The sequence below is a fragment of the Muscardinus avellanarius genome, assembly GCF_963383645.1.
Source record: "Muscardinus avellanarius genome assembly, chromosome: 2".
In the NCBI taxonomy this organism is placed as follows: domain Eukaryota; kingdom Metazoa; phylum Chordata; class Mammalia; order Rodentia; family Gliridae; genus Muscardinus; species Muscardinus avellanarius.
The window spans coordinates 42,159,626-42,184,194 of record NC_137787.1 but is presented as its reverse complement, the minus strand read 5'-3'; the positions used below and the strand labels follow the sequence as shown (position 1 = coordinate 42,184,194).

The following is a 24,569-nucleotide window of genomic DNA, read 5'->3' as shown; positions in this document are numbered from 1 at the left end:
AAATAAGATATATTGGAAAATAATAATTTCTCTTTATTCTCCAGTGACCTAATAAACTTTACATGCTTTACCTTAATACTGAAGGTAAATAAATGGACACTCAACATTTTAGAAACAAGTCATCAGTTTTACATATAAAAAAATCTTAATTTAGCATTTGTAGTATCTAGTTTATTGGACCAGAAAGCTACTTCTTAATGAATGTATATGTATATTTATCAATCATAAAAAGAAAGCTCCTTTGGCACCAGAGTAGAGCACAATATACTAGAGCAAAGAATGTGTAAGAGAAAATTATTTAAAGATTATATTTTATCTATCTATACATATATACATATACCTATACATTTACACATATGCATATACACACACATATACACATAAGTAGAAATACATTTTCCTTTAAAAATGCTGCATATGTTAAAGGGATTCACCATTTAATCAAAGAAAGTAACTCAGTGGCTAAATATGAAACAATTTTAGGTTATCTATAGAATTTGCAATCAAATTTTAAGAATTTAAATTTCTTCAGAGTAGTATTAATAGAGGGAACATGAGGGGTTTTGTTGTTGTTAACATACAATTTGCTATACTAACATGATCATGAGATCAGCTATCCTAACATACTATAGAAGATTTTTCATGGTCACAGGTAGAAATAATTCATCAAATATTACTAAAAATAAGTAGGTCCTATCTGAATTAGAACTGAACATGTTTCCGGCCATTGGTCAAATGTCCTGCTCTCCCTAGACTCTTCCTCTGTACTGTATTTATAGGCAACCTGCAGTGGCCTATGCTCGCCTGCTCAACCACCAGGGCTTCACACAGAATGTTAGAAGAGCCTACTGTCCTCATGATGTATGATTACATCACCTTGCTACTGCTGACCTCGCACTGGTTAACAGTCCTACTGGGGCTGTAATAATCTTTACACATACTTTTGGAACTCTGAATGGACATCTATTCTTAGGAGACATTTAAAATCCAGTAGAGGCCTGAGTCTGCCAACATTTTCTTTTATAATCAATACTTAACACTGTCTAAAAATAGAGCACATTCAGCTTACCCAAGTCTCTTCTACTCTAGAAACTCTAGAGAATGAAACACTATACTTGCATACCATGTATTCTTCATCTTCAAGGTTTTATTAGCTCCAAAGTATGTGAATAGTGGGCAAAAGACCATTTGAATTACAAAATAAAGCCATGTTACTCTTTGTCCCAACTTGCAAAGAATATCCCTGATCATATCTAACTTCCTCTTTGCTCTTGTTAAAGGACCTCTCTCACATAAGTAGATTATATATAATGGCAATTTTATACAGTTTCAAATTGAAAGGCATTTTCAATTGAAATATATCTCTGAAGCATCTATAAAGTAGTATATATTCCACATAAACTTTACAGGTTTTTTAAAACAAATTATGAGTCACGGTATAGGATTCACTTTAGGAAACCTACTAAATTCCAATGACTTCATTTTGTTCCATTTATAGCAACCACAATACAACTGAAATTACTTTTTTCCTGATATGCAAAAAATTTTTAGAAGTCCATTTGAACTTGAATTCTTTAAGATGTCCGCTTACACATAAAATTTTATCTTTTGTCCTGTTTTTAAATATTTCCTTTTCTGTGGAGCTCTCAGGAAATAATAAGCTAGCAACTAGAAATTTAACTTCAAAACATTTCCTTAAGTTCTCCTATGCAAAAGTGCATTTAAAATATAAACATGTCATATATGAGAAGCTACAAACCACAGTTTCACACTGGAGTAGATTTCAAATTTCAGTCAATCCAAATGAGTCGAAGACAAAAATGCTAACAGAGCAAATCTGGAACAAGTTCATGGGGATTGGGCAAAGAGTCATCGAAGCGAAATCTTTTGGAAACCATGCTGCTATCCTCTGGAATATTCTCTTTGTCTTCTCTGTCACCACAGGTTCCATTACAGGAGGATTTAGAAGTCTTATCTTCAGAGGACCTTATTGGATGTTCCTGAATCTGAGAGGAGCTGGAAGTTTCTTCAGGGTGAAACAAGCTTCCAAAGTCCCACTGTTGTAGCCAAGAATGAGAAAGGCACGTTTCTGCTGTTGGTCTTTTCCTTTGAAAGAAAGCACAAAAGGAAATTTGAGCACTAAAATCAAGTCGAAAAGGTGTTCAGTGTAGATTACAGACATAATAGAAGTTAATATTTACTGAATGCTTAATTATGCCAAGGAATATTCCATATGTTTCTAATATACTACCTAATAATCCCAGGAAACTTATGAAATAGGTACTATTTAACAGATAAAGGAAGAAAGATATCAAGAAGCTTGAATTTTCCCCAAAAGCTTGGCCACCATCTTGTGGAGCTACTGGGAGGTGGGGGAACCTTTAAGAGGTGAGTCTCATGAAATGAAGTTAGGTCACTGAATGTGGCCCTCTTAAAAGATATTGGGATTAGTATTTTGTGTTAAGAAGCAGTAACTTCTAACTCTTGGAAAACAAAGGTTAATCTTCAATGATGTTTATCTAACACCTTGAATTTTTAATTTTTGGTTTCTATTATGAAATAATACCATCATCAATCACAATTTTTCAAAAAAAGCAAATATCCACCTACAAGTGTAACTCTAATCTTAATATAACCACTCTTTGGTATATGTTTTCTTGATACTTTATTTTACATATAGTTTTTTTTTTTCTGATTGTAACAAAACAAATGTGTTCATTATAGAAATTTTGGAATATATTTTAAAAATTTAAGAAAACAAAAATTGTTTATATTTGAAACTACAGTATTATAACTGTTTCTATTAAAAAACCATATGTGTCTAAAATATAGCTAGAACGGGTTGTTTGGACTTGAATTAACCCAATAAAATAATTATGACAATTATGAGTTTTTTTTTTTTTTAGCAGATGAGAAAACTGATTCTCCAGGAATTATATAATTGTTGGAGCTAAAAGACTAAAAAGTAGAAAAATCAGGAGCTCAGCCCAAGGTACTATGTCACATCTTCTACACTATGTGAAGCCAGGCAATAAAGCCTGTACTGCTATAATAATGATAATTTTAAAAGAGTAAACAGGGATGATTCTGGGTAAAGACTAACTTTTCATTTTCTTGCCGTTAAGTTGCCAATGAGTAAGAGTCCTGAAACACAGTTGAGTTCCTTCCACAGGAGGCCATTAAAGTATTTGATCCTTCAAGATATGACAGTCAGTAATATATACTTTATAACTATAAACTTTTTTTGGGGGGTACTAGAGGTTGAACCCAGGGAGAGTCTGCCTTCAAGTTACTACTTTAGCCTTTTGTGTGTATGTATGGAGGTGGGTACTAGGGGTGGAACCCAGGGGCATTCTACCTCCCAGCCCTATTTTTTATTCTTTATTTTGAAACAGAGTCTCACTGAGTTGTAAAGGGCCTCGCTAAGTATCTGTGACTGTCCGAGAACCGAGATCCTCTTGTCTCAGCCTCCCAAATGCTAGGATTACAAGCATGTGCCATCACACCCGGCTCATCTTCAGCCTTTTTTTGTTTTGAAACAGGGTCTTGCTAGGCTGCTGAAAGTCTTTCAAAGTTGCTAAGGCTGGCCTTGAACCTATGATTCTCTTGTCTCAACCTCCCAGTACGGGATTAGAGGCGTGCACCACCATACCTGGCATATATAATTCTTTAGCTATAAATCACTCCTAACAAAGTCTTATAACTGCAATATGTATGGTAAACTTTCTATTTCTAGCTGTTCTAGCTATTAGTAGCCAATTGAGAAAGAAATAACCCAAAACTTCTTGTTCCAAGGTTCCCATTATATGTGTTCTATTTGAAGTTATATATTCATTATTTAATTTTCTTTCATATTACCTTTCTCCATTTTACCTGAAACTTTTTTTCTTTTCTTTTTTTTTTGGTTGTACTGGGGGTGGAACCCAGAGGCCTCCTACCTCTGGGCTATACTCCCAGACCTATTTTATATTTTTATTTGGAAACAGGGTCTCACTAGGTTGCTGAGAGCCTCACTAAGTAGCTGAGGCTGGCTTCGAACCTGTGCGATCCTCCTGTCTTAGCCTCCCAAGCACGAGGATTACAAGTGTGCGCCAGCACGCCCAGCTTTACCTGAAACCTAGGTATACTTCTTAACAGATACATATTGTTTATTTTATAATAGTATTCACATAAATTAATGTTATTACTTACTCTGGATTTTTTACTAGAAGGCTCTGGATAAAGTCTGTGGCCAGCTGTGAAACTGACGAGAAAGTTTCTTCTGAATAGTCTACATTAACTTGAGAAATATTGAGATATGTTTCTTGATTATCTTCTCCCACAAATGGTGATGTATGAGTTAACAACATATATGCTATGATACCAATATTCCTGAGAAGAAACATAATTTAAAAAATTTTTAAATGTTAATATGAAGTACAATCGATACTCTACAAATTCCTGTCTTCAAAACTGGTACATTAGCTGAGCATGGTGGCACATGCCTGTAATCCCAGTACTTTGGAGGCTGAGACAGGAGGATTCCAGGTTGGAAGTCAGGTATAGCAACTTTGGGAGGCCCTAAGGAATTTAGCAAGACACTGTTTCAAAGTAATAATAATAAAAAAACAAGGTGGAAGTATAGTTTGGAGGTAAAGTGCTCCTGGGTTCAAACTCTAATACCACAAAAAGAAAAAAGAAAAAAAAACTGGTATTGAAACTATTGGCTGAAATTGCTTTTAGAAATTCTTATATCATAAAACTAAAATAATTGTGCTTAAAGTTACAGAACATGTTTCATAAACTTATGTAGCCATAGGTTTTTTTTTTCCTCCCTTGGCAAACTCATTAGCAGCTTCACAAAATATGGGAAATAACTCTTCCACTTGGCCTATCAAGTCAGTCTCCACCTGTGGTCTCAAAAGAAATTCCAGTGGCAATTCCAGTTCTCCTTTCTATCATATTCTCTCTCTGCTAGTCACAAAAACTCAAAAATCATTAGAGATGTACCTTCATAAAACCAAACTTTTGTGTACACCTGACCTCATTTTTCTACTTGGTGAATACTTTCGCCAAGTAGACCTGGAACAGATGCCTCCCATTGTTAGGCGGAGCCTAACATTGTGGCTTCATCCAGGCTTAGTTAGCATTTTACCTTTATTACAGAATATGTGGCCCTGCACTGTGTCTATTTTTCTTTTACCCAACTGAGTATTCCTCATAAAAAGCAATGTTCCTATTTACTTATGTACCTTTGGCTCAAAGCTTAAGTGTTACTTAAAAAGGATGGACAATTAGTAGTGATACTTGAATATCAATGATAATTATACTCAAATAAGATAAAGAAAGCCTTACTATTTATACTTGGAATCAAAGAACCCCAGAACATATATTACCCAACTTTCAATGAAGGCATTTAGATAACTAGCAGAATCGTACCACATATCTGTTGCTGTGGTAATGGGATCATAGTTTAGTATTTCTGGAGCTGAAAAAGAAAATAAAAATTCAAAATCAATATAAATTTAACAACTAGAAAATTACTTTATACTAAATTAGAACTGACTTTAATTTGAAAAGCTGAGTGATATAAGATCAACAGAAATTTGGCATAGTTTTAATTATCCTATATAACTGGACACTTAAACATATCTAATTTCGAACAAATTATATGACTAGATGGTTCAAAACACTGAAAATATTCTTGAAGTAATTGGTAGCTATGTAGTTAAAAACAGCCAACTCATTAAGGTTAATCTCAGAAAAAAACAATTACAAAGAAAAATGTTAGAAGCTAGAATCTTTTCAAACTTTTAATTTTATTACTTTGTTAGGGATTAATTTGCTTTATTAGGTTGATTTTTCAGGCTAAACAGGATCACATACATTTATAATGACATTATGGGGAAATTATATATCTCAGAAATGCTAGATTTTAAATAGATTAAATACCCCTCTTCAACTATCAGAAACCTAATTTTCTAAGTACTTAATTTCCAGCTCTCTTTTCCTGCCAAGAAAAAAAAAGTACAAAATAAATTCACTGTATTTTCTAAACATTACTATTTCAAACTAGTAAAGCCCAACTATGATTTGTGATTAAAAAATAAATTTCTTGTGTCATAATACGGTTTTACAATTTTGCCAAAAAAAGTTTTCTAAAACCTAAAATTTTTGTCAGCAAAGTCTTTGAGTTATATACATTTTCAGTCTCCATTAAACTACCCATAACCTTGTCACATACTTCTGTGGGCTTCATTATCAATAATTACAGCAATTTATTCTAGGATACTGTAGTCCCTATTAGTGTTCAACATTTGTAATTTGCTTTTTTATTTATCAAAGACAACTGCCTTTACTTCATGGTACCTGTTCTATTCAGCTATAGCTTTTCAAAATCTACACAGGGATATCCACATCCAAAACAGTAGAAAGGTAAAAGTATCAGTACTACAAATAAAAATGCTTTACATTTATATGCTGCTTCGTACAACTTAATAAGAATCTTTCATGTGCATGATTAATTTCTTGATTTAGTAAAATATTCCTAGTACCTAATCATAGGTTTCTTTTGGTGCTTTTCTTCAAAATCCTCCTTTCATAACCCTAAATATAACTTCACAGTAAAGAAGCAGCAACAAACAAGTTGTCCTCCTGACAATTTCTGCAAAACTGAAGATATGTACAATGATAAGAGCTTTGGAGCTGGGACCAGACAGGAGAAGCAAGATCTATGCAAAGGCACCACGGGCCATTTGATTCAGTTTCTCTCTATTTTCCACTTTTATCCTATTCCTTAACTTCCTTCTCACTCATGTTTTCTTCCTTATATATAAAGCCTTTACACACATATACTAAAATCTTACACTTAAATAATCAATGTACTGTGAATCATGAATGTTTCAATAGTTCTATATTCACTATAGCTCACTTAAATGTGTCATAAACAAGTTTCAATGTATTAATAGTACTTGAACCAAATGACTCCTGGAACTACATGCTCTAAATAGTTTTAAAGAGGTATCTTTTACTTAATAAATTTCAAAATGGTAGAAAATAAATGGAAATTCTTACCTAAGTATTCTGGTGTTCCCATGATTTCCCGAAGTTCACATGCATTCCCAATTTTTCGAGACATTCCAAAATCTACAATTTTTATGTCCCCAAGAGGGTATATACTACTCAACAATATATTCTGTGGCTAAATAAAACACAACAAAAAGGATAAGAAATGTAAAATAAAATACTAGCCTCAGTTTGGAGGTTAATTAAGTGGAATTTATGGCTTACCTAGTATACATTTCATCGAATCACTCATTCAACATTTATTAAACTACCATTTAGTAAAGTTATACATTCAATGGTGTCTAAAGTAAAATAACGTACTTAAAAAGGATTTTCAGTATAAGGGGATAACAAATTAAATAGATTGATTAATCAGGATATGTAGAGTACTCATTTAGTAGAGATGAAACTACTTTATTATGCCTATAAAAAAGTCTAAGAAGGACTTTTGCAAGACTTGATGCAGGAGAGATGATGCTTAAAATGAGTCTCAGAGGTAGAGGAACATGTGCAATAGAAGGCATGAAGGAATCAACATGCAGCAGATATTTTCAGAAGCAGAGAATGGCATAGTACAGTGTGATGGTTCTGGACTTTCTGGACCTGACCTTTCCCAGGTTTGTGGCTTAGACAATAAGATGCATGGCTCACTTCATCCATCGCCTGGGAACCAGGTGACTTTGCTTTATTATTGTAGGCCTGTGGCCTATGATGAAGTTCCCTGCTGCAGTCAAAACCCATATCAGCACAGAGGTGGCATTCCCAAAGTCTGTGTAAAAGATCTCTTAACTCTAGGAACATCTTATGCTCTGCTCGTTCATTATCAATTCACAGAGACTAACACAGAATAAAAGGCAAGGCTCTGTCTGTACTGTCAACCTCAGGCTTCATGGTATACAGTCAGGATTACATTCAGGGAAGCTCAATACACAAAAGTATTTTTTTTCTTCTGAAAATGGGGTAAGAGAAAGGGGAAAATGACAAGTCCAGTTTGAGAATGTACATTTTAAAGTTTCTATAGGACATTAAAATGGTATTCAACTTACAGCTGGACAAAAAGGATTTGAAAATTAGAAAAGAGTTCTGGGCTGTAGGTAAGAGATTTGGGAATTATTACTATTATTATTACTATATTATTATTATTATTATTATCAGTAGTAGTAGTAGTAGTAGTAGTAGTAGTAGTAGTACTGTGGCCGAGGAAGTCAATGATTATACACAAAGACTGAATATAGAAGAGACCAATATTCAGAATATAAGAGAGAAATTAATACAGACTTTCAGGTCCACAGGGTGGCTGTGGAGGAATGATAAGGAGAAAGGACAGTAACACTGAAAGGCTGAAGTTTCAGGGCTTGTGTAAGGAACCCGAATAATCTGAAAGAGACAAAAGATTGAAAATCTCAAGAGAAAGGTGAATTAGCATAATAGGAGCAAAGGAATGAAGATTAGTAAGAACAAAGCTTCAGAGACAGAGATTAGAAATGAATATTTCAGAGGTAGATGGTTTCATCTAAGAGTGAAGTCCATGTAGCATGTAGGAAGGCAAAGAATGCACCCAGTATAGTCCAGACGACCCCCATGTGATTACTTTCCTATCAATACAAGCTTAAAATTCTGCACACCAAGAGCAGAAAAGGGTCACAGATGTTGTGTTACTTTAATCACATTACCTTACCTTTAAATCAAGGTGCACAATGTTATTCTGATGTAGATAATAAACTCCTTCAAGTATTTGTTTAATGAGTCTGATAACATCATTTTCAGAGACCATTTCAGCCAGCTCAGGTAAACACAGGTTGAAAATTTCTCCACCTGCAGCACTGAAATAAAATTCAAGTAATACGAACCTTTAACGTCATTTACCTAAAAATACTGTTCATTAACAGAAACACAACCATCTAAACATTAGTGTGTAGATATGTATATATAAACATATATGTATATGTAAATGCACATGTATACATATATATGTACAAACACACTTAAGGGTGGGGCTTCAAAACTTAAATAAAATAAATAAATAAAAATATTACTATTACTTAAATGGTTAATAATCTAATTGAATTGCTTTTAAGCCAATAATGTAGTCTGTTATAACTCTGGATTAAAAAGAGTAAAAACAGTAGCTAAAACTTTGAGCTGCTCTCTCTATAGACATATCTGTATATATATATATATATATATATATATATATATATATATATATATGTGTGTGTGTGTGTGTGTGTGTGTGTATATATGTATGAATATCATCTATTTTTATCCTCATGATAACCATGTGAGATAGGTGGTTATTACTCCTATTTTACAGATGAAGAAACAGGTACAAAGAGGTTAAGCAACTTGTAAGGGTCACACAGTAATCAGGAGGCCAAAATATGAATTTGCATAATATGGGTAGAAATCTGCACTCTATATCCTGGTATTACAGCTTCCTGCAGAATATCTGGGGCCAGAACCAAAAAGAATATACTATGTACATATAGTAAGAGTTGGAATCTAGATTTTAAAAAAAGGCATAGTAAAAAAAAAAAATCCCTAGCTTTGGAATCAAATCTGAATCTAAATCCTAAATCTGTTATTTACCAGCAATATCATGTGGGGTCTTATCACTGATTTGCATTTCCTCTTCTACAAGACAGAGGTATCATTAAACTCAACCAATTTCTTTTTTGAGGATTATATATAAGATAAAATTAGCCGGGTGTGGTGGCTCACGCTTGTAATCCCCGTGCTGAGAGGCAGAGATACGAGATCACACAGGTTCAAAGCCAGCCTCGCTGGCTTTAAGAGACCCTGTTTCCAAATTTAAAAAAATATAAAAAATAGGTGTCTGGGAGTGTATCCTGGAGGTAGAAGGGTTTCCAGGAACCCCAGTATCACAAAAAAAAGGATAAAATTATCAGTCAAAATAGTATACAAAAAAAATCTAGATGGCTTATTCATCAAATCATGCTTTGGAATATTCAATTAAAGTGTATTCTATGTGATAAAATAGAAACTCGCTCTAGAAAATACTATTATCTTTATTTCTCTGATTCACTGAAGTGCCCACAGCATCAAGCACAGTGGCCAGGATGTAGAAGGTATTCCATTATATGTTTACTTAAATAATGAATGATGAATGAGCAGTCGTTCTCCAGAAGGGCTGGAACTGAGATTCATAAGTATCTGTGACTTCCAGGAGGAAGAAACATGTCATAAGAAGCAATGAAAAGAAAAAAATAATGGTGGTCTCAAATCTGAGTACCATGTTGAAAGTTACAGGGACTGACACTTCATACTGCAGCTACAACTAGTAATTATGCCATAAGTGCACAGCAACAGGAGAGGCCATAAAGATTTGCTGCTTTACACTGTAGGACAACTAGTAAGGAGTACATGTGAAAGCTCCAGTCATATACAATTGATTTCAATCCCACCAACCATCAAAACTCCCTGAAAATTTATAAAAAATTAACTTTTATATCTGTGTCAAGGTGCAGATAATCTGGATATTGAAAATTTAGTTTGTGATTAATTTATAGTAGTGAACTCCAAAATATGGTTTAGGAAGACAATATTGGAAATTCAAATTATTTTTTAACCTAAAAAAGAAACAAATTCATCTTCATGACCAGTTCCTATTCAGACTGCTCCTGGTGGCTGTTAGTCTGCATATCAGTGTTTACCTCGCATGCCCTTTTTCAAGGGCTTTTGGGAGAAGTGTGGAAACCCATGGCACAGGCTGGAAGTGACACCTTCACCCCTTCCCTTTCTGGTTACTATACTTAATGTTAATTAAACAATGTCTCTCAAAACAGAATGTGGTTTAAACATACTCCTACAAAGACTCTCAGATAATGTTACTAATAAAGTCATATTAGGTAATATTACTAATGCAATTATAAGCAAATAGAATGAAGAGCTGACACTGTAGATTATCTTAAAATAAATTCTTCTCTAGACACTTTATAAGATATAAAATCCAAGAAAAAAAAACAGAAAATCATGGAAAGCACTTCATGGTGCCTAGGAAGTAAAACACAAGATAGCAGAATGCTTACAGGGGTGACTGCCTGGGCGTACTAGGCAGCCATTTTAAAAACAGCCATTCTATGAGACTGTATAAGCTCAGTGGTAAAATACATGTAGCATGCATAAGGCCCTGGTTTCAACCCCTGGAACCCTCCCCCCAATATTATAGTAATAGAGTAGCAGCAATAAAAGATGACTATAAACTAACATAGAATGATTTCTGGGATATATTGTTAAGTTTGTTTTTTTTTAAAGGAAGGTTCAGATGAGTATAAATAATATTCTACTTTTACTATAAGTAAGAGAGGAAAGTATAAATGTATACAACTTACATTTGAAAGCAATAAACACATAAAGAATGAGTCAGGGGGTAAATGTTTATGTCAGTGGTGTTTCCCTAGCATGTGTGAGGACTTGGGTTTGAAAAACAATAATGTTTAAAAAGGCATGAGACAGAAATGGATAGATAGGATTTACCTATAAAGACTGGCTGGGAAAAACTAGAACAGGAATGGAAACAAGATTTTATAGTATACATTTCTATATATCTTCAAATTTTAAATCAAGTCTTTTTAAAAACAATCTTTAAAGGGTTTAATAGATCAAATCCTAACAATATAAATAGAAGCAAACATACCTACCTAACTATATAACTCTGAATATATACTCTTAGTGTTTACAAAAAAGAATGCAAAAAAAGTCAAACTTTACTGTTGGCAGTGTCATTAGTATTGTTACACCGAAATTATTTTATATGCACTGTGGGAAAGGCAAATTCATTGTGGTAGAAATGAGATAAAACTATAGAATGTGAGAGGTGATGAAGAATCTCGTGGTGATGAACTTGAATTGGAGCTATGGGAATCAACTCATGATTTTTCAAAACTATGATTTCTTAACATTATTCTTAGAAAATGCCTAGAAATAATGATCAAACTATTAACAAGGAACATGCTCAGCACCCATATCTTGGTTTCTAAATACCATTTCCCACTAAAAAACAGAAATTCTTGGAGAGTAGATTGATTACAGGTAGGGTCAGGGAAGATGCAAAGTGATCTTGGAAATCTTGCTGCCCAAAAAACAGGAATGTTCTCAAACACTAATGAGACTATATCAAAAGGATACAGGAAACAGATTTAAAAGCTACTTGATAAACTTAACCACGGATAAACCTGGAACAATTTCAATCTAAAAAATATATATAGGGAGTTGTGTGTAGAGACACACACCTGTAATCCCAGTACTTGGGAGGCTGAGACAGGAGGACTGAGAGATCAAGGCCAGAGTAGGCAACTTAGACCCTATTTCAGAATAAAAAGCAAAAAGGCTGGGAGTATAATCTCAGTGGTAGAGCATCCCTAGATTCAACCACCATACTAGAGACAACTCCCATACCCACATCCTGTACACAGAGAAAATAGTTGCAGAAACTGATTAGAACCCATAAATTAAAACACAGTAGATTATTTTAGGTTCATGTTACATTAGTCTAATTAACAAAACCATGAGTTCATAGTGATATTAAAAAGGTAGAAAAAAGGAAAGGAAGTACTTTTTACACAAGAATGCCAGCATAATAAATTAAGAAGGAATAATAAAATTAGGAATCACCATTTTCTGACATCTATTATAATAGCTAAATCAAGAAAGTATGTAATCTTACTGAAAACACTGGACAAAAAGCTGTTAAAGAATAAATCGATCATAAAGTCTCCAAATATCACTACACAGATTCTTTATGAATTATAAAGAGGAAATGATCCTTTACAATATGTGGAATAGCTGACAGATTCCACTTTAACTATGCTCAAACTTAAAAAAAAAACAATAATGAAGCAACCTGACATGAATGCCATCTGATGTGATGTAATGAGGAATACACATCACCCATATAGTCTTCTCACAAAAAATGGTAAAATCTAATTTGGGGAATACTATAACAGAAATCCAGAATGTATGATACTTCATGTAAAAAGTGATACAGATTTTCCCCAAAGTAATCAATGTCACGAAAAACACAACAAAATGACTAAAGAGGTTCAACAGCCAAATAACAATATGTGAAACCTTATTTGCCTTTCCACTGGAGAAAAATAGGTCTACAGTTTGGAGACAAAGAAATCTGTAACCACCAGGCGTGGTGGCGCAGGCTTGTAATCCCCGTGCTTGGGAAGCGGAGACAGGAGGACCACTCAGGTTCGAAGCCAGCCACACTGGCTTAAGAGACCCTGTTTCCAAATGAAAAATATAAAACAGGTCTGGGAGTGTAGCCTGGAGTTAGAAGGGTTCCATCCCCAGTAACACAAAAGAAAAAGAAAGAAAGAAAGAAAGAAAGAAAGAAAGAAAGAAAGAAAGAAAGAAAGAAAGAAAGAAAGAAAGAAAGAGAAAGAGAGAAAGAAAGAGAGAAAGAAAGAAAGAAATTGTATATGCACTATTTGATGAGACTACTAAATGAATGCTAACTTTCTTGGGTTTGATGCTGGTATTAGTTATGCAGAATACCTTATTTTTCAGAATACTTCATCATGCAAAGAAGAAATATGTATAACTTCCAAATGATTCAGTAAATGTGGCAAAATGTTGATAATTGGTGAATTAAAGAGAGAGACTCTTCATTGCATTTTTCCAGATCTTTTGGTAAATTTGAAATTTTGGAAAGAAAAAAAGTGAGTCTGTAGGATAGTTTGGGGAAAAAAATCAAACTAAGTAGTTATGAAAGTAAAAGATCCTAATATTTTGTTTTTACCATATAAAAATTATGCCACCTTATTAAAATAGTAATGTCTGACCAAATTTTTACCATCAACTCAAACTATCTGATGTGACAATGCCACCCCAAAAGTGATAGGCATAGTAATTTAGCCAAAGTCCTAGCACTATCACTAAGTCTTAGTCACTCTGGTCAGAAATTAAGTCTACTGTGCACTCAAACATATGATGAGTGCTTGCTACACTCCAGCTAGAGGTCCAGAGTTCAGTAACAGTTCTGCTGGTTTACTAGATAGGGCACCAGAATCCATCTTCAGAATATGAATAAGTTCTATGGATAGAATGTTTCAAAACTTTCCAATGTATTTTTTGTTACTGCTTAAATAAGTTCCCAAAAGATGATTTTATAAAAGTAGTCAAGGCTCCTATGCATAGTAACCCTTTAAACATGGTATTGCATTACAAATTTCAAAAAATGTCACATACGTCAAACATGTAGATGTTATGCACATATATAATTATTTAAAGGAAGGAGGCTGAAGAATCTTTGACAAAAATCACAAAAAGTCATATTGATAGTAGCCTGGCCTTTTCTGCAATTCTAATTTATTTTGAAGGAGCTATAACATGCCTTAATGTGCTATCATGGTAATTTGGAAAATGTACATTGTATTCATTCTTAAATGAAATATTTTTTTAATGTTTTGAAAAGTCAGCATTTTCATTTACCAGTTGATTCCAGGGGATATATTTCCTGGAACAAAAACAATGATTATATATATATATATATATATATATATTTTTTTTTTTTTTTTTTTTTTTTTTTTTTTTTTTGCGGGTCTGGGGATGGAACCCAGGGGCATCTGACCTCCGAGCTACAGCCCCTGCCCTGTTTTATTTATTCTTTATTTTGAAACCGGGTCTCACTGAGTTGCAGAGGGCCTCACTAAGTAGCTGAGGCTGTCCGTGAACCACGATCCTCCGTTCTCAGCCTCCCGAATGCTGGGATTACAAGTGTGCGCCCGGTTCTAAGTATTTTTATATGTAAATAAATCTCATTATCCTCAAAATATCTGGATACTAAAATAAGAATAATATACTTTTACATTTAGAAAGGGAATTATGCAAGTTAGCTTCTAAAATATATAATTATTAATGCTTTTTTCCTAAAAAATACTCACCTCTTTAGGTTATCATAAAAAAGATTAAAAACTATCAGAAGCTAAAGCATACTAAACATAAATTTAGCTGATATTTTTCCAATTGCTACAGATGTTCAAGCACACTTTCTGCTTCCTTGTAATAAATATTTCAAGTGTTCTTGAAATAAAGGCATCATTTAAGAGCCATATGTCAATATATTGGTTAATGAGCTAATTATCTTAGCCCATCTTCTATTCACACTCCCTCATGAATTGCTAAATGTTTGGGTGTTTTTAATTTTTCACTCACAAAACATACACTTTATTTCTTATAGCTACAATTCTTAACATAATGCTTTGTATATCATACACAGTAAAAATGTCTCCTTATCCAACAGCATTCTAGCGGGGCATTCATGCAGTTTATCTTTCTGTCCTCCTTGGGGTCAGAAAAATGAACCAAATATATAAGAGATTTCAATTCTATTTGCCCATTAGATTGTTTTACAGAAAAATTTCAATTTATTTCCACACTATTAGGCAAAATAAAAGTATACTTATTCACCACATTTCCCAAATACTGTACTGCTATTTATCTTCTGATATTAGTTTTTGTCTGTGTGTGAGACTATAAATTTAGCCTTGTGAAAAAATCTGAATATAAATTGTATCTCTAATATTTTACCAAATCATCTTTAGAAGTTCTTATCATAATCTTACCATTCTTATTTTTGACATTTCAAATCCTACCAATTAAAATTTATTAAAGTATATACCTTAAATTTATTAAAGTACATACTTACTATTCTAATATCAAAATTATTTCACTTGTATTTTCATAGACTTCATGAAGATTAATCACATGGGGACAGGACTTTGCCAATTCAAGCACAGCAATCTCATGTAGAATCTCTGCTCTACAATCCTGTCCTCTTCTTCTCTTTTTTAGGAATTTTGCAGCAAATTCTTGGCCGGTAGATTTTGATATACATTGTCTAACCACAGCAAATTTTCCCCTGGAGGGAAAGAAAGGGACAATCAATTTTAACTTTTCCACACAAAACATTAATATATTGCACATACTACTATACCTCAAATTTAACACTGATTACTTCAAATATGCATGCCACCTAGATTTTGTCTATATTCTCTAAATCAAGCATCATATGCTTATAAAATTTAGTGCTATCACTAAAAAGCATATATGACTTATTCTAATAACAGTTCAAGTTATATTGATTCTTCATTATTAATATGATACATTGCAATTAAAAAAGATAACCTCATTTGCTTACCATCTCCATATATACTCTTTTTTTTTTTTTTTTTTGGTGGTGGTACTGGGGTTTCTGGAAACCCTTCTACCTCCGAGCTACACTCCCAGATACCTATTTTTCATATTTTTATTTGGAAACAGGGAGGGTCTCTTAAGCCAGTGCGGCTGGCTTCGAACCTGCATGATCCTCCTGTCTCCACCTCCCAAGCATGGGGATTACAAGCGTGCGCCACCACATCTGGCTCCATACATACTCTTGAGTTAAATTTTTTCATTTGAGTACCACAGCAATTTTGTATAGTAAATGCACTCTGAGCCAGGCATGGTGGCATACACCTATAAGCTCAGTACTTGAGAGGCTGAGACAGGAGGAGCACAGGTGGAAGGACAGTCTCTGCAATGTAGTGAGACTCTCAGCAACCTAGCTAGACCATTTCAAAATAAAAAAGTAAAATAGTGCTGGTTTGTAGCTCAGAAATAGAATGCTCCTAGGTTCAATCCCAAGTAAACCTCATTCTGTTTTGCAAACCCCTGAGAAGAGATTAAGGTAAAGATTTAAACTCAGTTCTCTTTCAAAAGATTGTACCCTTCATAGGGTATCACATCAATTCTCTAATTAAAATAGCTTTTTCTAAATATAAAAATTAAAATGAATGCAAAATGGGTATTTGACTTGTTTAATTTTATTAATGTAATAATTTGCCTTTGAAAATGACTTTTAACAAGCTTGATAACTATTATCATTTGTCATTGTTTTGCCAGCATATTTCATGGTGATGCTAAGTAGTCTATGAAGCCTGTAACAGATACCTAAGAGTATCCTATGGATAAAGAGATAGAATGATCAACTAAGAAAATTAATGGGCTATCAACAGCCAGGTAAAAACATATACATTAAACTTACATTTATCATTTTAGAAATTATTGTTTTCACTCTCCCCAATAGCATAACTTAACATCTTAGCCCCAGTTTAAAACACACCAAAAATAGTTTCCATCAGTATATATGTGTATTATAAGCCCACAGCCACCCAACACTTAGTTTCACAAAGGCCTGAGGTTATTTTGAGTCAAAGACTACTTGGGAAAACTAATAAAAAGTTATTGACTTGATTATCCAGAAAAAATGCACACATGCCCTCAAATATAAAGTTTTACGTTCAATTACAAAGAGGTTTCAGATTTTTGAAGCTCATTTATAAATCTTTTAAGCCTGAGTCTACAGGATTTGAAATTAAGAAACTTCAACCTCAGGCTTACTCTATGTTTCTGGTTCTAACAAATCAGGTTAAAATAAAGTCTTCCAGAAGTAACTTTTGTTCCACAACTCCCCTTACCACAATTCACTCAGAATATACTCCTAGTACAAAAGAATACATTCCTAAAACAATATATTCCTAATACAGCATATCAACCCCTAGCAAAGAAAACAATTTTTAACACACTTGGTGTTTACAGAATGTGGGGGGTGGGAGAATAAATTGTTTGATTGTATTTTACTTGCTATTTTAAATACAATGATAAAAAAGATTCCTACTCTTTACTACCCATATTTTCAAAATTAGTGCCAATGGAAAGCACTGGAAACCAAACTAAAAAGTATAGTAATACAAACTAAATAAACAAACAGTAACTGAGCTAAAATTTAGCTCCTACATTTACTAACATTACCTCAGCCAAAAAACTTGCATGTAAAAACCTGATTCTTTGAAAGCAGCTTTAAGATTTGAGAATGTTTAATTTTAACTAGAAAATACTTTCTTACTCTATGCAAAAGGATACAAATTAATGTATTTCAATAAACACACACAAATGTAAATCAATCCTTAACTTTATATTCAAATCACTGGCATTTTATAAATTTTACACCAGATAAACTGAGTCTGTATAAGACTAAATGACCTCATGAAAGGTCACATATGGAACTGGAGTGCCAAGAATTAAACTGGAATGTGAATTTCTAACTTTCTGTTCTAACCACTACAAAACAATTCCTCCCTTTAGATTTTTTCTCCTCTAGGAAGTTTAACTTATTTCTGCCAATCCTTACTTAGATTTAGAAGTAAAGAATTGTCTAAAACAGAAAGGAAATTTGGGGCTTTATGGAGAAATTAATTTTGTAAAATTTAGGAGATAGAAACTAGTCAAGAAAACTGTATAGCCAGGCGTGGTGGTGCACACTTGTAATCCCCACACTTGGGAGGCTGAGATAGGAGGATGGCACAGGTTCGAAGCCAGCCTCAGCTACTTAGTGAGGCTCTCAGCAACTCAGTGAGACCCTGTTTCCAAATAAATTATTTAAAAAATTAGGTCTGGGAGTGTAGCCCAGAGGTAGAAAGCCTCTGGGTTCCATCCTCAGAACCACAAAAAAAAAAAAGAAAGAAAAAAAAATTTGTGAATGTCAAAAAATAGTTTATAGTACTTATTGTGACAGTTTTATTCTGCTGTCACTTTATGATTATATCGATAAGCCAAAATTCCCTCAGAAACAAATAGCAAAATTATTTAACACTTTAAAATCTATTTTTTCTGTTATTCTTGAGAGGCTTTCTTAACTATATATAGTATAGTATCATTAATCAAGGGCAAAGGCAACCAAATGACTGAGTTATGATTATCTCTCAATGTTCAACACTAAGTAAGAGGTTCTTGAGGGCAACATGTGTGACCTATTATAGAATTATAAAATTCACACTTAGCAAACTAATGCATAATAGGAACTGAAGGATCTGCTGAATGAATGCCAGAGTTACATACCTAATGTAATACCATATATGGTGCTATTTAGTATTCTATACTTGAAACATTTGTATTTTTTAAAAGTTTAGGATTACAATAAAATTATATATGTTTATATCATTTATACACTGGAAAACAGTAAATATCTTTGCCATAATTATAAGATGCCTTATGCAAAAAAACAAGTATTTTTCATTCTAAAATGCTAGTTGTAGTTTAGAAGTCTCACAAGTAATATTCAATATGTACTGTTTCAATATAAAAATTAATTGAAACACTCAAGAAAACCTAAACCCTTAAAGATAATACTTAATTCACACCCTAAAATGGCAAGGCTGACTGGATTTCCCAGCAGTGAAAAGGTCTAGCAGTTACCCTTCTGCATTCTAGCACACACAATAAAATGTGAAGGGATGGGGAGGGTTAGCCACAAAGGAAGCTGACGTTTATTTCTGAATCTGCCTCACCCTTCTAACCACAAGCCCTAAGAAACCTTGCCTCAGCTGGGGGAGGGATAGAAAAAACTGACCCAACATGTTAAAAAACAGGAACAATGCAAGTTTTTTGAGAACAGTAAAAAATATACTTGACTAGCTTTTAGACTGCTCAAGAAAAATAAATGCATAAATACATCTTAAAATAAATTTTAGAAAACCAGTTGATCTAGAAAGATAACTGTAGTACACTACATGCTTAGAATTACATGTTTATATACACCAGTATGTGCAAGCCTCAGTAGAACTAAGATTTTGATCCTAATTTTCACTCTACTATAGTATATAAAGATTGGTTACCCTATTGAAAAAACTTTAAGCAAACTCTTGGCAGATGAAAAGTCATGAAAAGACATCAATATTTAGCATGTGACTCATTAGCCAGGAAGAATTCAAAGAAAGACAATAGGTATCTTTCATGTCAATATTAGAAGATACTAACAATCGGATTTTTTTCTTTTTTCTTTTTTTTTTCAGTACTGAGAATGGAACCCAGAGGCATTCTAACTCTGAACTATACCCCAGCCCTATTTTTTATTCTTTATTTTGAAACAGGTCTCACTGAGTTGCAAAGGGCCTCACTAAGTAACTAAGGCTGTCCACGAATCACGGTCCTCCAGTCTCAGCCTCCCAAATGCTGGGATTACAAGCGTGCACCACCACGCCTGACTCTGAATTTGTTCCAATCACATCCTACCATGAGTTCTTGCTCCAAAATGCATTCTGATTCAAGTTTATCATTGTAAGAATGTTACTCCTGGTGGCACCTCATTTATAAAATAATTTAGAATTGGTGATACTGTCCTCATCAAAATTTAAGTACTTCAAAACCTTTAAAGAAAAAAAAACTTTATATAGCATCTAGCTCCCTTAATAGCTCTTACTTTGTAAAGTTAATTTAATAATACATGTGAGTAAATTTATCCATCAAAATAATAGTCTAGAAAAGTAGAAAAGAATGCCTTTTATTGTGTGTACTATTTAAGGACTTGATATCCACTGCCTATTCAGATTGTTTTCAAACATAATAAAAGGAAATTGTGACACCTAGTCCACCTTCTCACTTAACAGAAGGAAATTATACGACTACATATATCATACAACTCTAGATCTGGAGCAGAGAGAGGTTGACTTATGGCGCAGTCTATTTCTCCTAATATATGATGCCATATGACACAGATTTGACATGCCTGTTGAAAAACAGGGAGGGAGGGAGGAAGGAAAGAAAGGAGGTATAGAGAGACACAGGCAGGCTCCTCCAATATACAAAAAAGTGAAGTCAGGCCTTGCCTCTACCTTAAGATTTTAAAAGACCACCAAGAAAAAAGTTTGTTTTAATGGCTCAATTTCTGTTTTCACACTGAGGTCTTCAAATATAGAAATCAGCCGGGCATGGTGGCACACACTTGTAATCCCAGCACTTGGGAAGCTGAGACAGGAGGATCACACAGGTTCAAAGGCAGCCTTAGCTACTTACTGAGGCCCTCAGCAACTTAGTGAGACCTTGTTTCCAAATAAAATATAAAATAGGTCTGGGAATATAGCCCAGAGGTAGAAAAGCCCCTGGGTTCTACTCCCAGTACCAAAAAAAAAAAAAAAAAATATATATATATATATATATATATATATATATATATATATATATATATATCATACTACTTTACATCTATCAACACAAACATAGACTTAGTAAACCACTTTAAAATAAACCAAAGCATTTACCCCATAACTAAAGTCAAATTGAAGATATCAATGACTATCATCTTCTAACCTTTCATTAATCAAATTTAAGGCTCAGAAGATACTGAATAAATTAACTTGACATAGTCTTTATAACTTTCACATTTATTAAATGGATAGTACTAATTGGTCTAATAATATCATGTCATTGCTTGGCCTTAAAAAAATTACACCTTATCTGAGCATGGTGGCGCATGCCTATAATCCCAGTACTTGGGAGGCTAAGAAAAGAAGATTACAGGTTCAAGGCCAGCCTCAGCAATTTAGGGAGGACTTCCACAATTTAGACCCTGTTTCAAAATAAAAAAATAAAATAGGCCTTGGGGGTGTAGCGCTCAGAAGCAGAGTGCCACAGAGCCCCTCCAAAAAACGAAAGAAAAAAAAACCTATGCCAAAGCAGATTTTGTACAGACTTTTATTTATAGAACACTCACTGTTTATGATACAGAACTATCCTACAGATATTAACTGTTTTTGCTTAACTGGGAAAGAAGTACTGGAGGGGAAACATCTTATTTCTTTTTTAGCCAAGCACAATATCCCAGGAATTTAAAGAAATTAATTAAACAAAAACTTATATAACACTGTATTAAGCACTTTACAAATATTAAGCATGTAACCTTCATGATGACAATAGATTATTATCTCCATCGCTCCTTCAGATGGGGAAACTATGGCACCAAGAAGTAGAGTAAGCCGGGCGTGGTGGCGCACGCTCTTGTAATCCCAGCATTTGGGAGGCTGAGACCGGAGGATCGCGGTTCGCGGACAGCCTCAGCTACTTAGTGAGGCTCTTTGCAACTCAGTGAGACCCGGTTTCAAAATAAAGAATAAAAAATAGGGCAGGAGGTGTAGCTCGGAGGTTGAATGCCCCTGGGTTCCATCCCCAGACCCGCAAAAAAAAAAAAAAAAAAAAAAAGAAGTAGAGTAGTAGAGTAATTTACTTGAGGTTACATAGCGAGTAAATGACAGGACTCAGGTACGGGCTCAGCAGTCCTCAGTGATAAACTGCTTCTTTCCATTCACAGCCTTAGAGAACACAAACTTCCTATTAGGGACACAAGCTGGATAAAATGTTTGATATAAGGTACCTAATTCTCTACAGAACTGATCTTCCCTCAGGTAAGACTAGACCCTGTATAATAGCAACAGAGATGATGACTGTTAACGGTCCAAATGAGTTCTATATCACTATAAAAACGGAAACCCAAGCCAGGCATGGTGGCAAATGCCTATAATCCCAGTGCTTGGGAAGCTGAAATAGGAGGATCACAAGTTTGAGGACAGCCTCAGCAATGTAGAGACTGAGCAACTTAGCCAGATTTGTTGCAAAACAAAAAATAAAAAAGGGCTAGGATGTAGCTGGGAGGTAGAATGACCCTGGGTTTAATCCCAAGTATAAAACACCCGCACACAGAAACAGGAATCCAAAATTAAACTTTAAACAGCACAAACATCATGAAGTTTCCTTACCTTCCAAGCTCTTTAGATGTAAGTGTATAAAAATTATTAAAGTTTTCCATTTTAATTGGAGTTTGAGGAGTTGTAGTTAGCAATCCCGATATACTCCGGCAATCAAATCTTCTCCGTGACATGTTAGATGACTCCCAGATATGCTTTTCCAGTGGCTAATTTTTACCTACTTAAAAAAGAGAAGAGAAAGGATATAACTTAAATGTAATTAAGAAAAAAGATTTTATCTCAGACAGGATGTATGTTATATTATACAGCTCCAAATATAGCAATAAGATAGAATGTCTCCCCCTTTTGATTTAAAAATCTTTTTTGATTTTTAAATCAAAAAAGATGATTTAAAGAGCTCATTCTACCCACAGAAAGTAACACTGGAGCACAAACAAACTGGCTGGCACCTCTATGGCACCTGAATAAATCTACTGACTTCATTTTAGAATAAAACTGTTCTCAGCAATTTAGTAAGATCCTATGTAAAAACAAAAACAACAACAACAACAACAAAAAAAAAAAAAAAACGGGGGTGTAGCTCAAGGGTACAATGCCCCTGGGATCAATACACAGTAATACACACACACACACACACACACACACACACACACACACACACCCCTGCTATAAGAATCTTCCCAACTTCTTTAAAAATACTTAAAACTGTAACGCAAGCAATCACTTAAGTGTTGTTTTAAAACTCTCATTCCTTAAAGTTACACCTTTTATACAACTAGGTATTTAACACACTAAAGTCATGATTATTCATTTTACTTTCACATGGACAAATTATTATTAACCTGTGAGTGACTACAAAGAAAAACAGAACTTGCTTGATGGACTATGTTTCAAAACTAAATCCAGAAATTCTCCTAGGTTGTAAGTTTCTCCTCTCTCAGAACCTAGCACAGAGCCTGCGATGTAGGAGAGAGCTTGGTCATTCTGTTGGCTGAGTAACCATAAATCCTTAAAGTTCTAATCTATATCTGAAGTTTATATTTATCTGGAACTATGTGATATTTATATGCATCCATATAAACATAAAAACTCCTATTTCATAAAAATAAAGTAACTACAATAAAATAAAATATTTTGAATGAAGTAACTTTAATTTCATATTAACTAGATTCAGGTAATAATATAGAATATGTATTTCAAAATACTTCTGAATTTCTGCTATGCCTGCCTTGTAAAAGATCAAATATTATTCTTCTAGCCCCCATCTATAATAATCCCCTAGGCTTTTGTTCCTTCTCTGACACATCCCCACCCCTCATTTCTTGCTACTGTTATTTTTCTACACTTAAATGCAAACTAAATTCTACTTAGCAAACAGGCAATGTGCCAGAGTTCAGTATTTTCAGTTCTGTATTTTCTCTTTTTGGTTTTATTTTCAATCCAGTTGATTGTTTTCTCTAAATTCCTTGCTCTTTGGAAGAAACAAAACTCTTAACTAGTTTTGGGGTAAATCTCGGAGCCTAAGGGAGCAATACAGTACTCAGTTTGGCTCATGCTTCTGGAAGTACACGGCCTAAGGGCTCATCTGGATGACCTTCTTACTCGCAGTCCTGAGACAGCATAGAGTATCCCATTTAAAGGGACAGGGAGGGGTGTGTGTGTGTGTGTGTGTGTGTGTGTGTGTGTGTGTGTTTGAGTTTGGTCTCTTCTAACAAAGCCACCAGGATTCAATTGTGGGGGATCCACCCTAATGAGCTCGTCTAATTCTAACCACTTCCCAAGGCTCTGCCTCTAAAATCATAATCAGACTAAGTTTTCACTCTCTTAATACCTCACAATGGGAATTAAAAATTTTTTTTATTTTTTTTTAATTAATTTATTTTTTAAATTGGTGCATTGTAGTCATATATCAATCACATTGGAGTACAAGACTTGAGAGGATATACAAGCACACATCATCCAATTAGCCCTCCTCCAGCC

At 34.0% G+C, this 24,569-nt stretch overlaps 1 protein-coding gene across 1 annotated transcript; it reads right to left on the bottom strand.

The window, feature by feature from the left end:
* Positions 1-1,823: 1,823 nt before the first annotated feature.
* On the bottom strand, positions 1,824-22,762 carry STK17B (serine/threonine kinase 17b; the record flags this gene model as incomplete). Its single annotated transcript, XM_080689667.1, has 7 exons — positions 1,824-2,106; positions 4,192-4,371; positions 5,419-5,467; positions 7,054-7,180; positions 8,723-8,867; positions 15,722-15,934; positions 22,641-22,762. 7 exons carry the CDS (start codon positions 22,760-22,762, stop codon positions 1,824-1,826), a joined length of 1,119 nt encoding a protein of 372 aa, XP_080545793.1.
* Between the last annotated feature and the right edge of the window lie 1,807 nt (positions 22,763-24,569).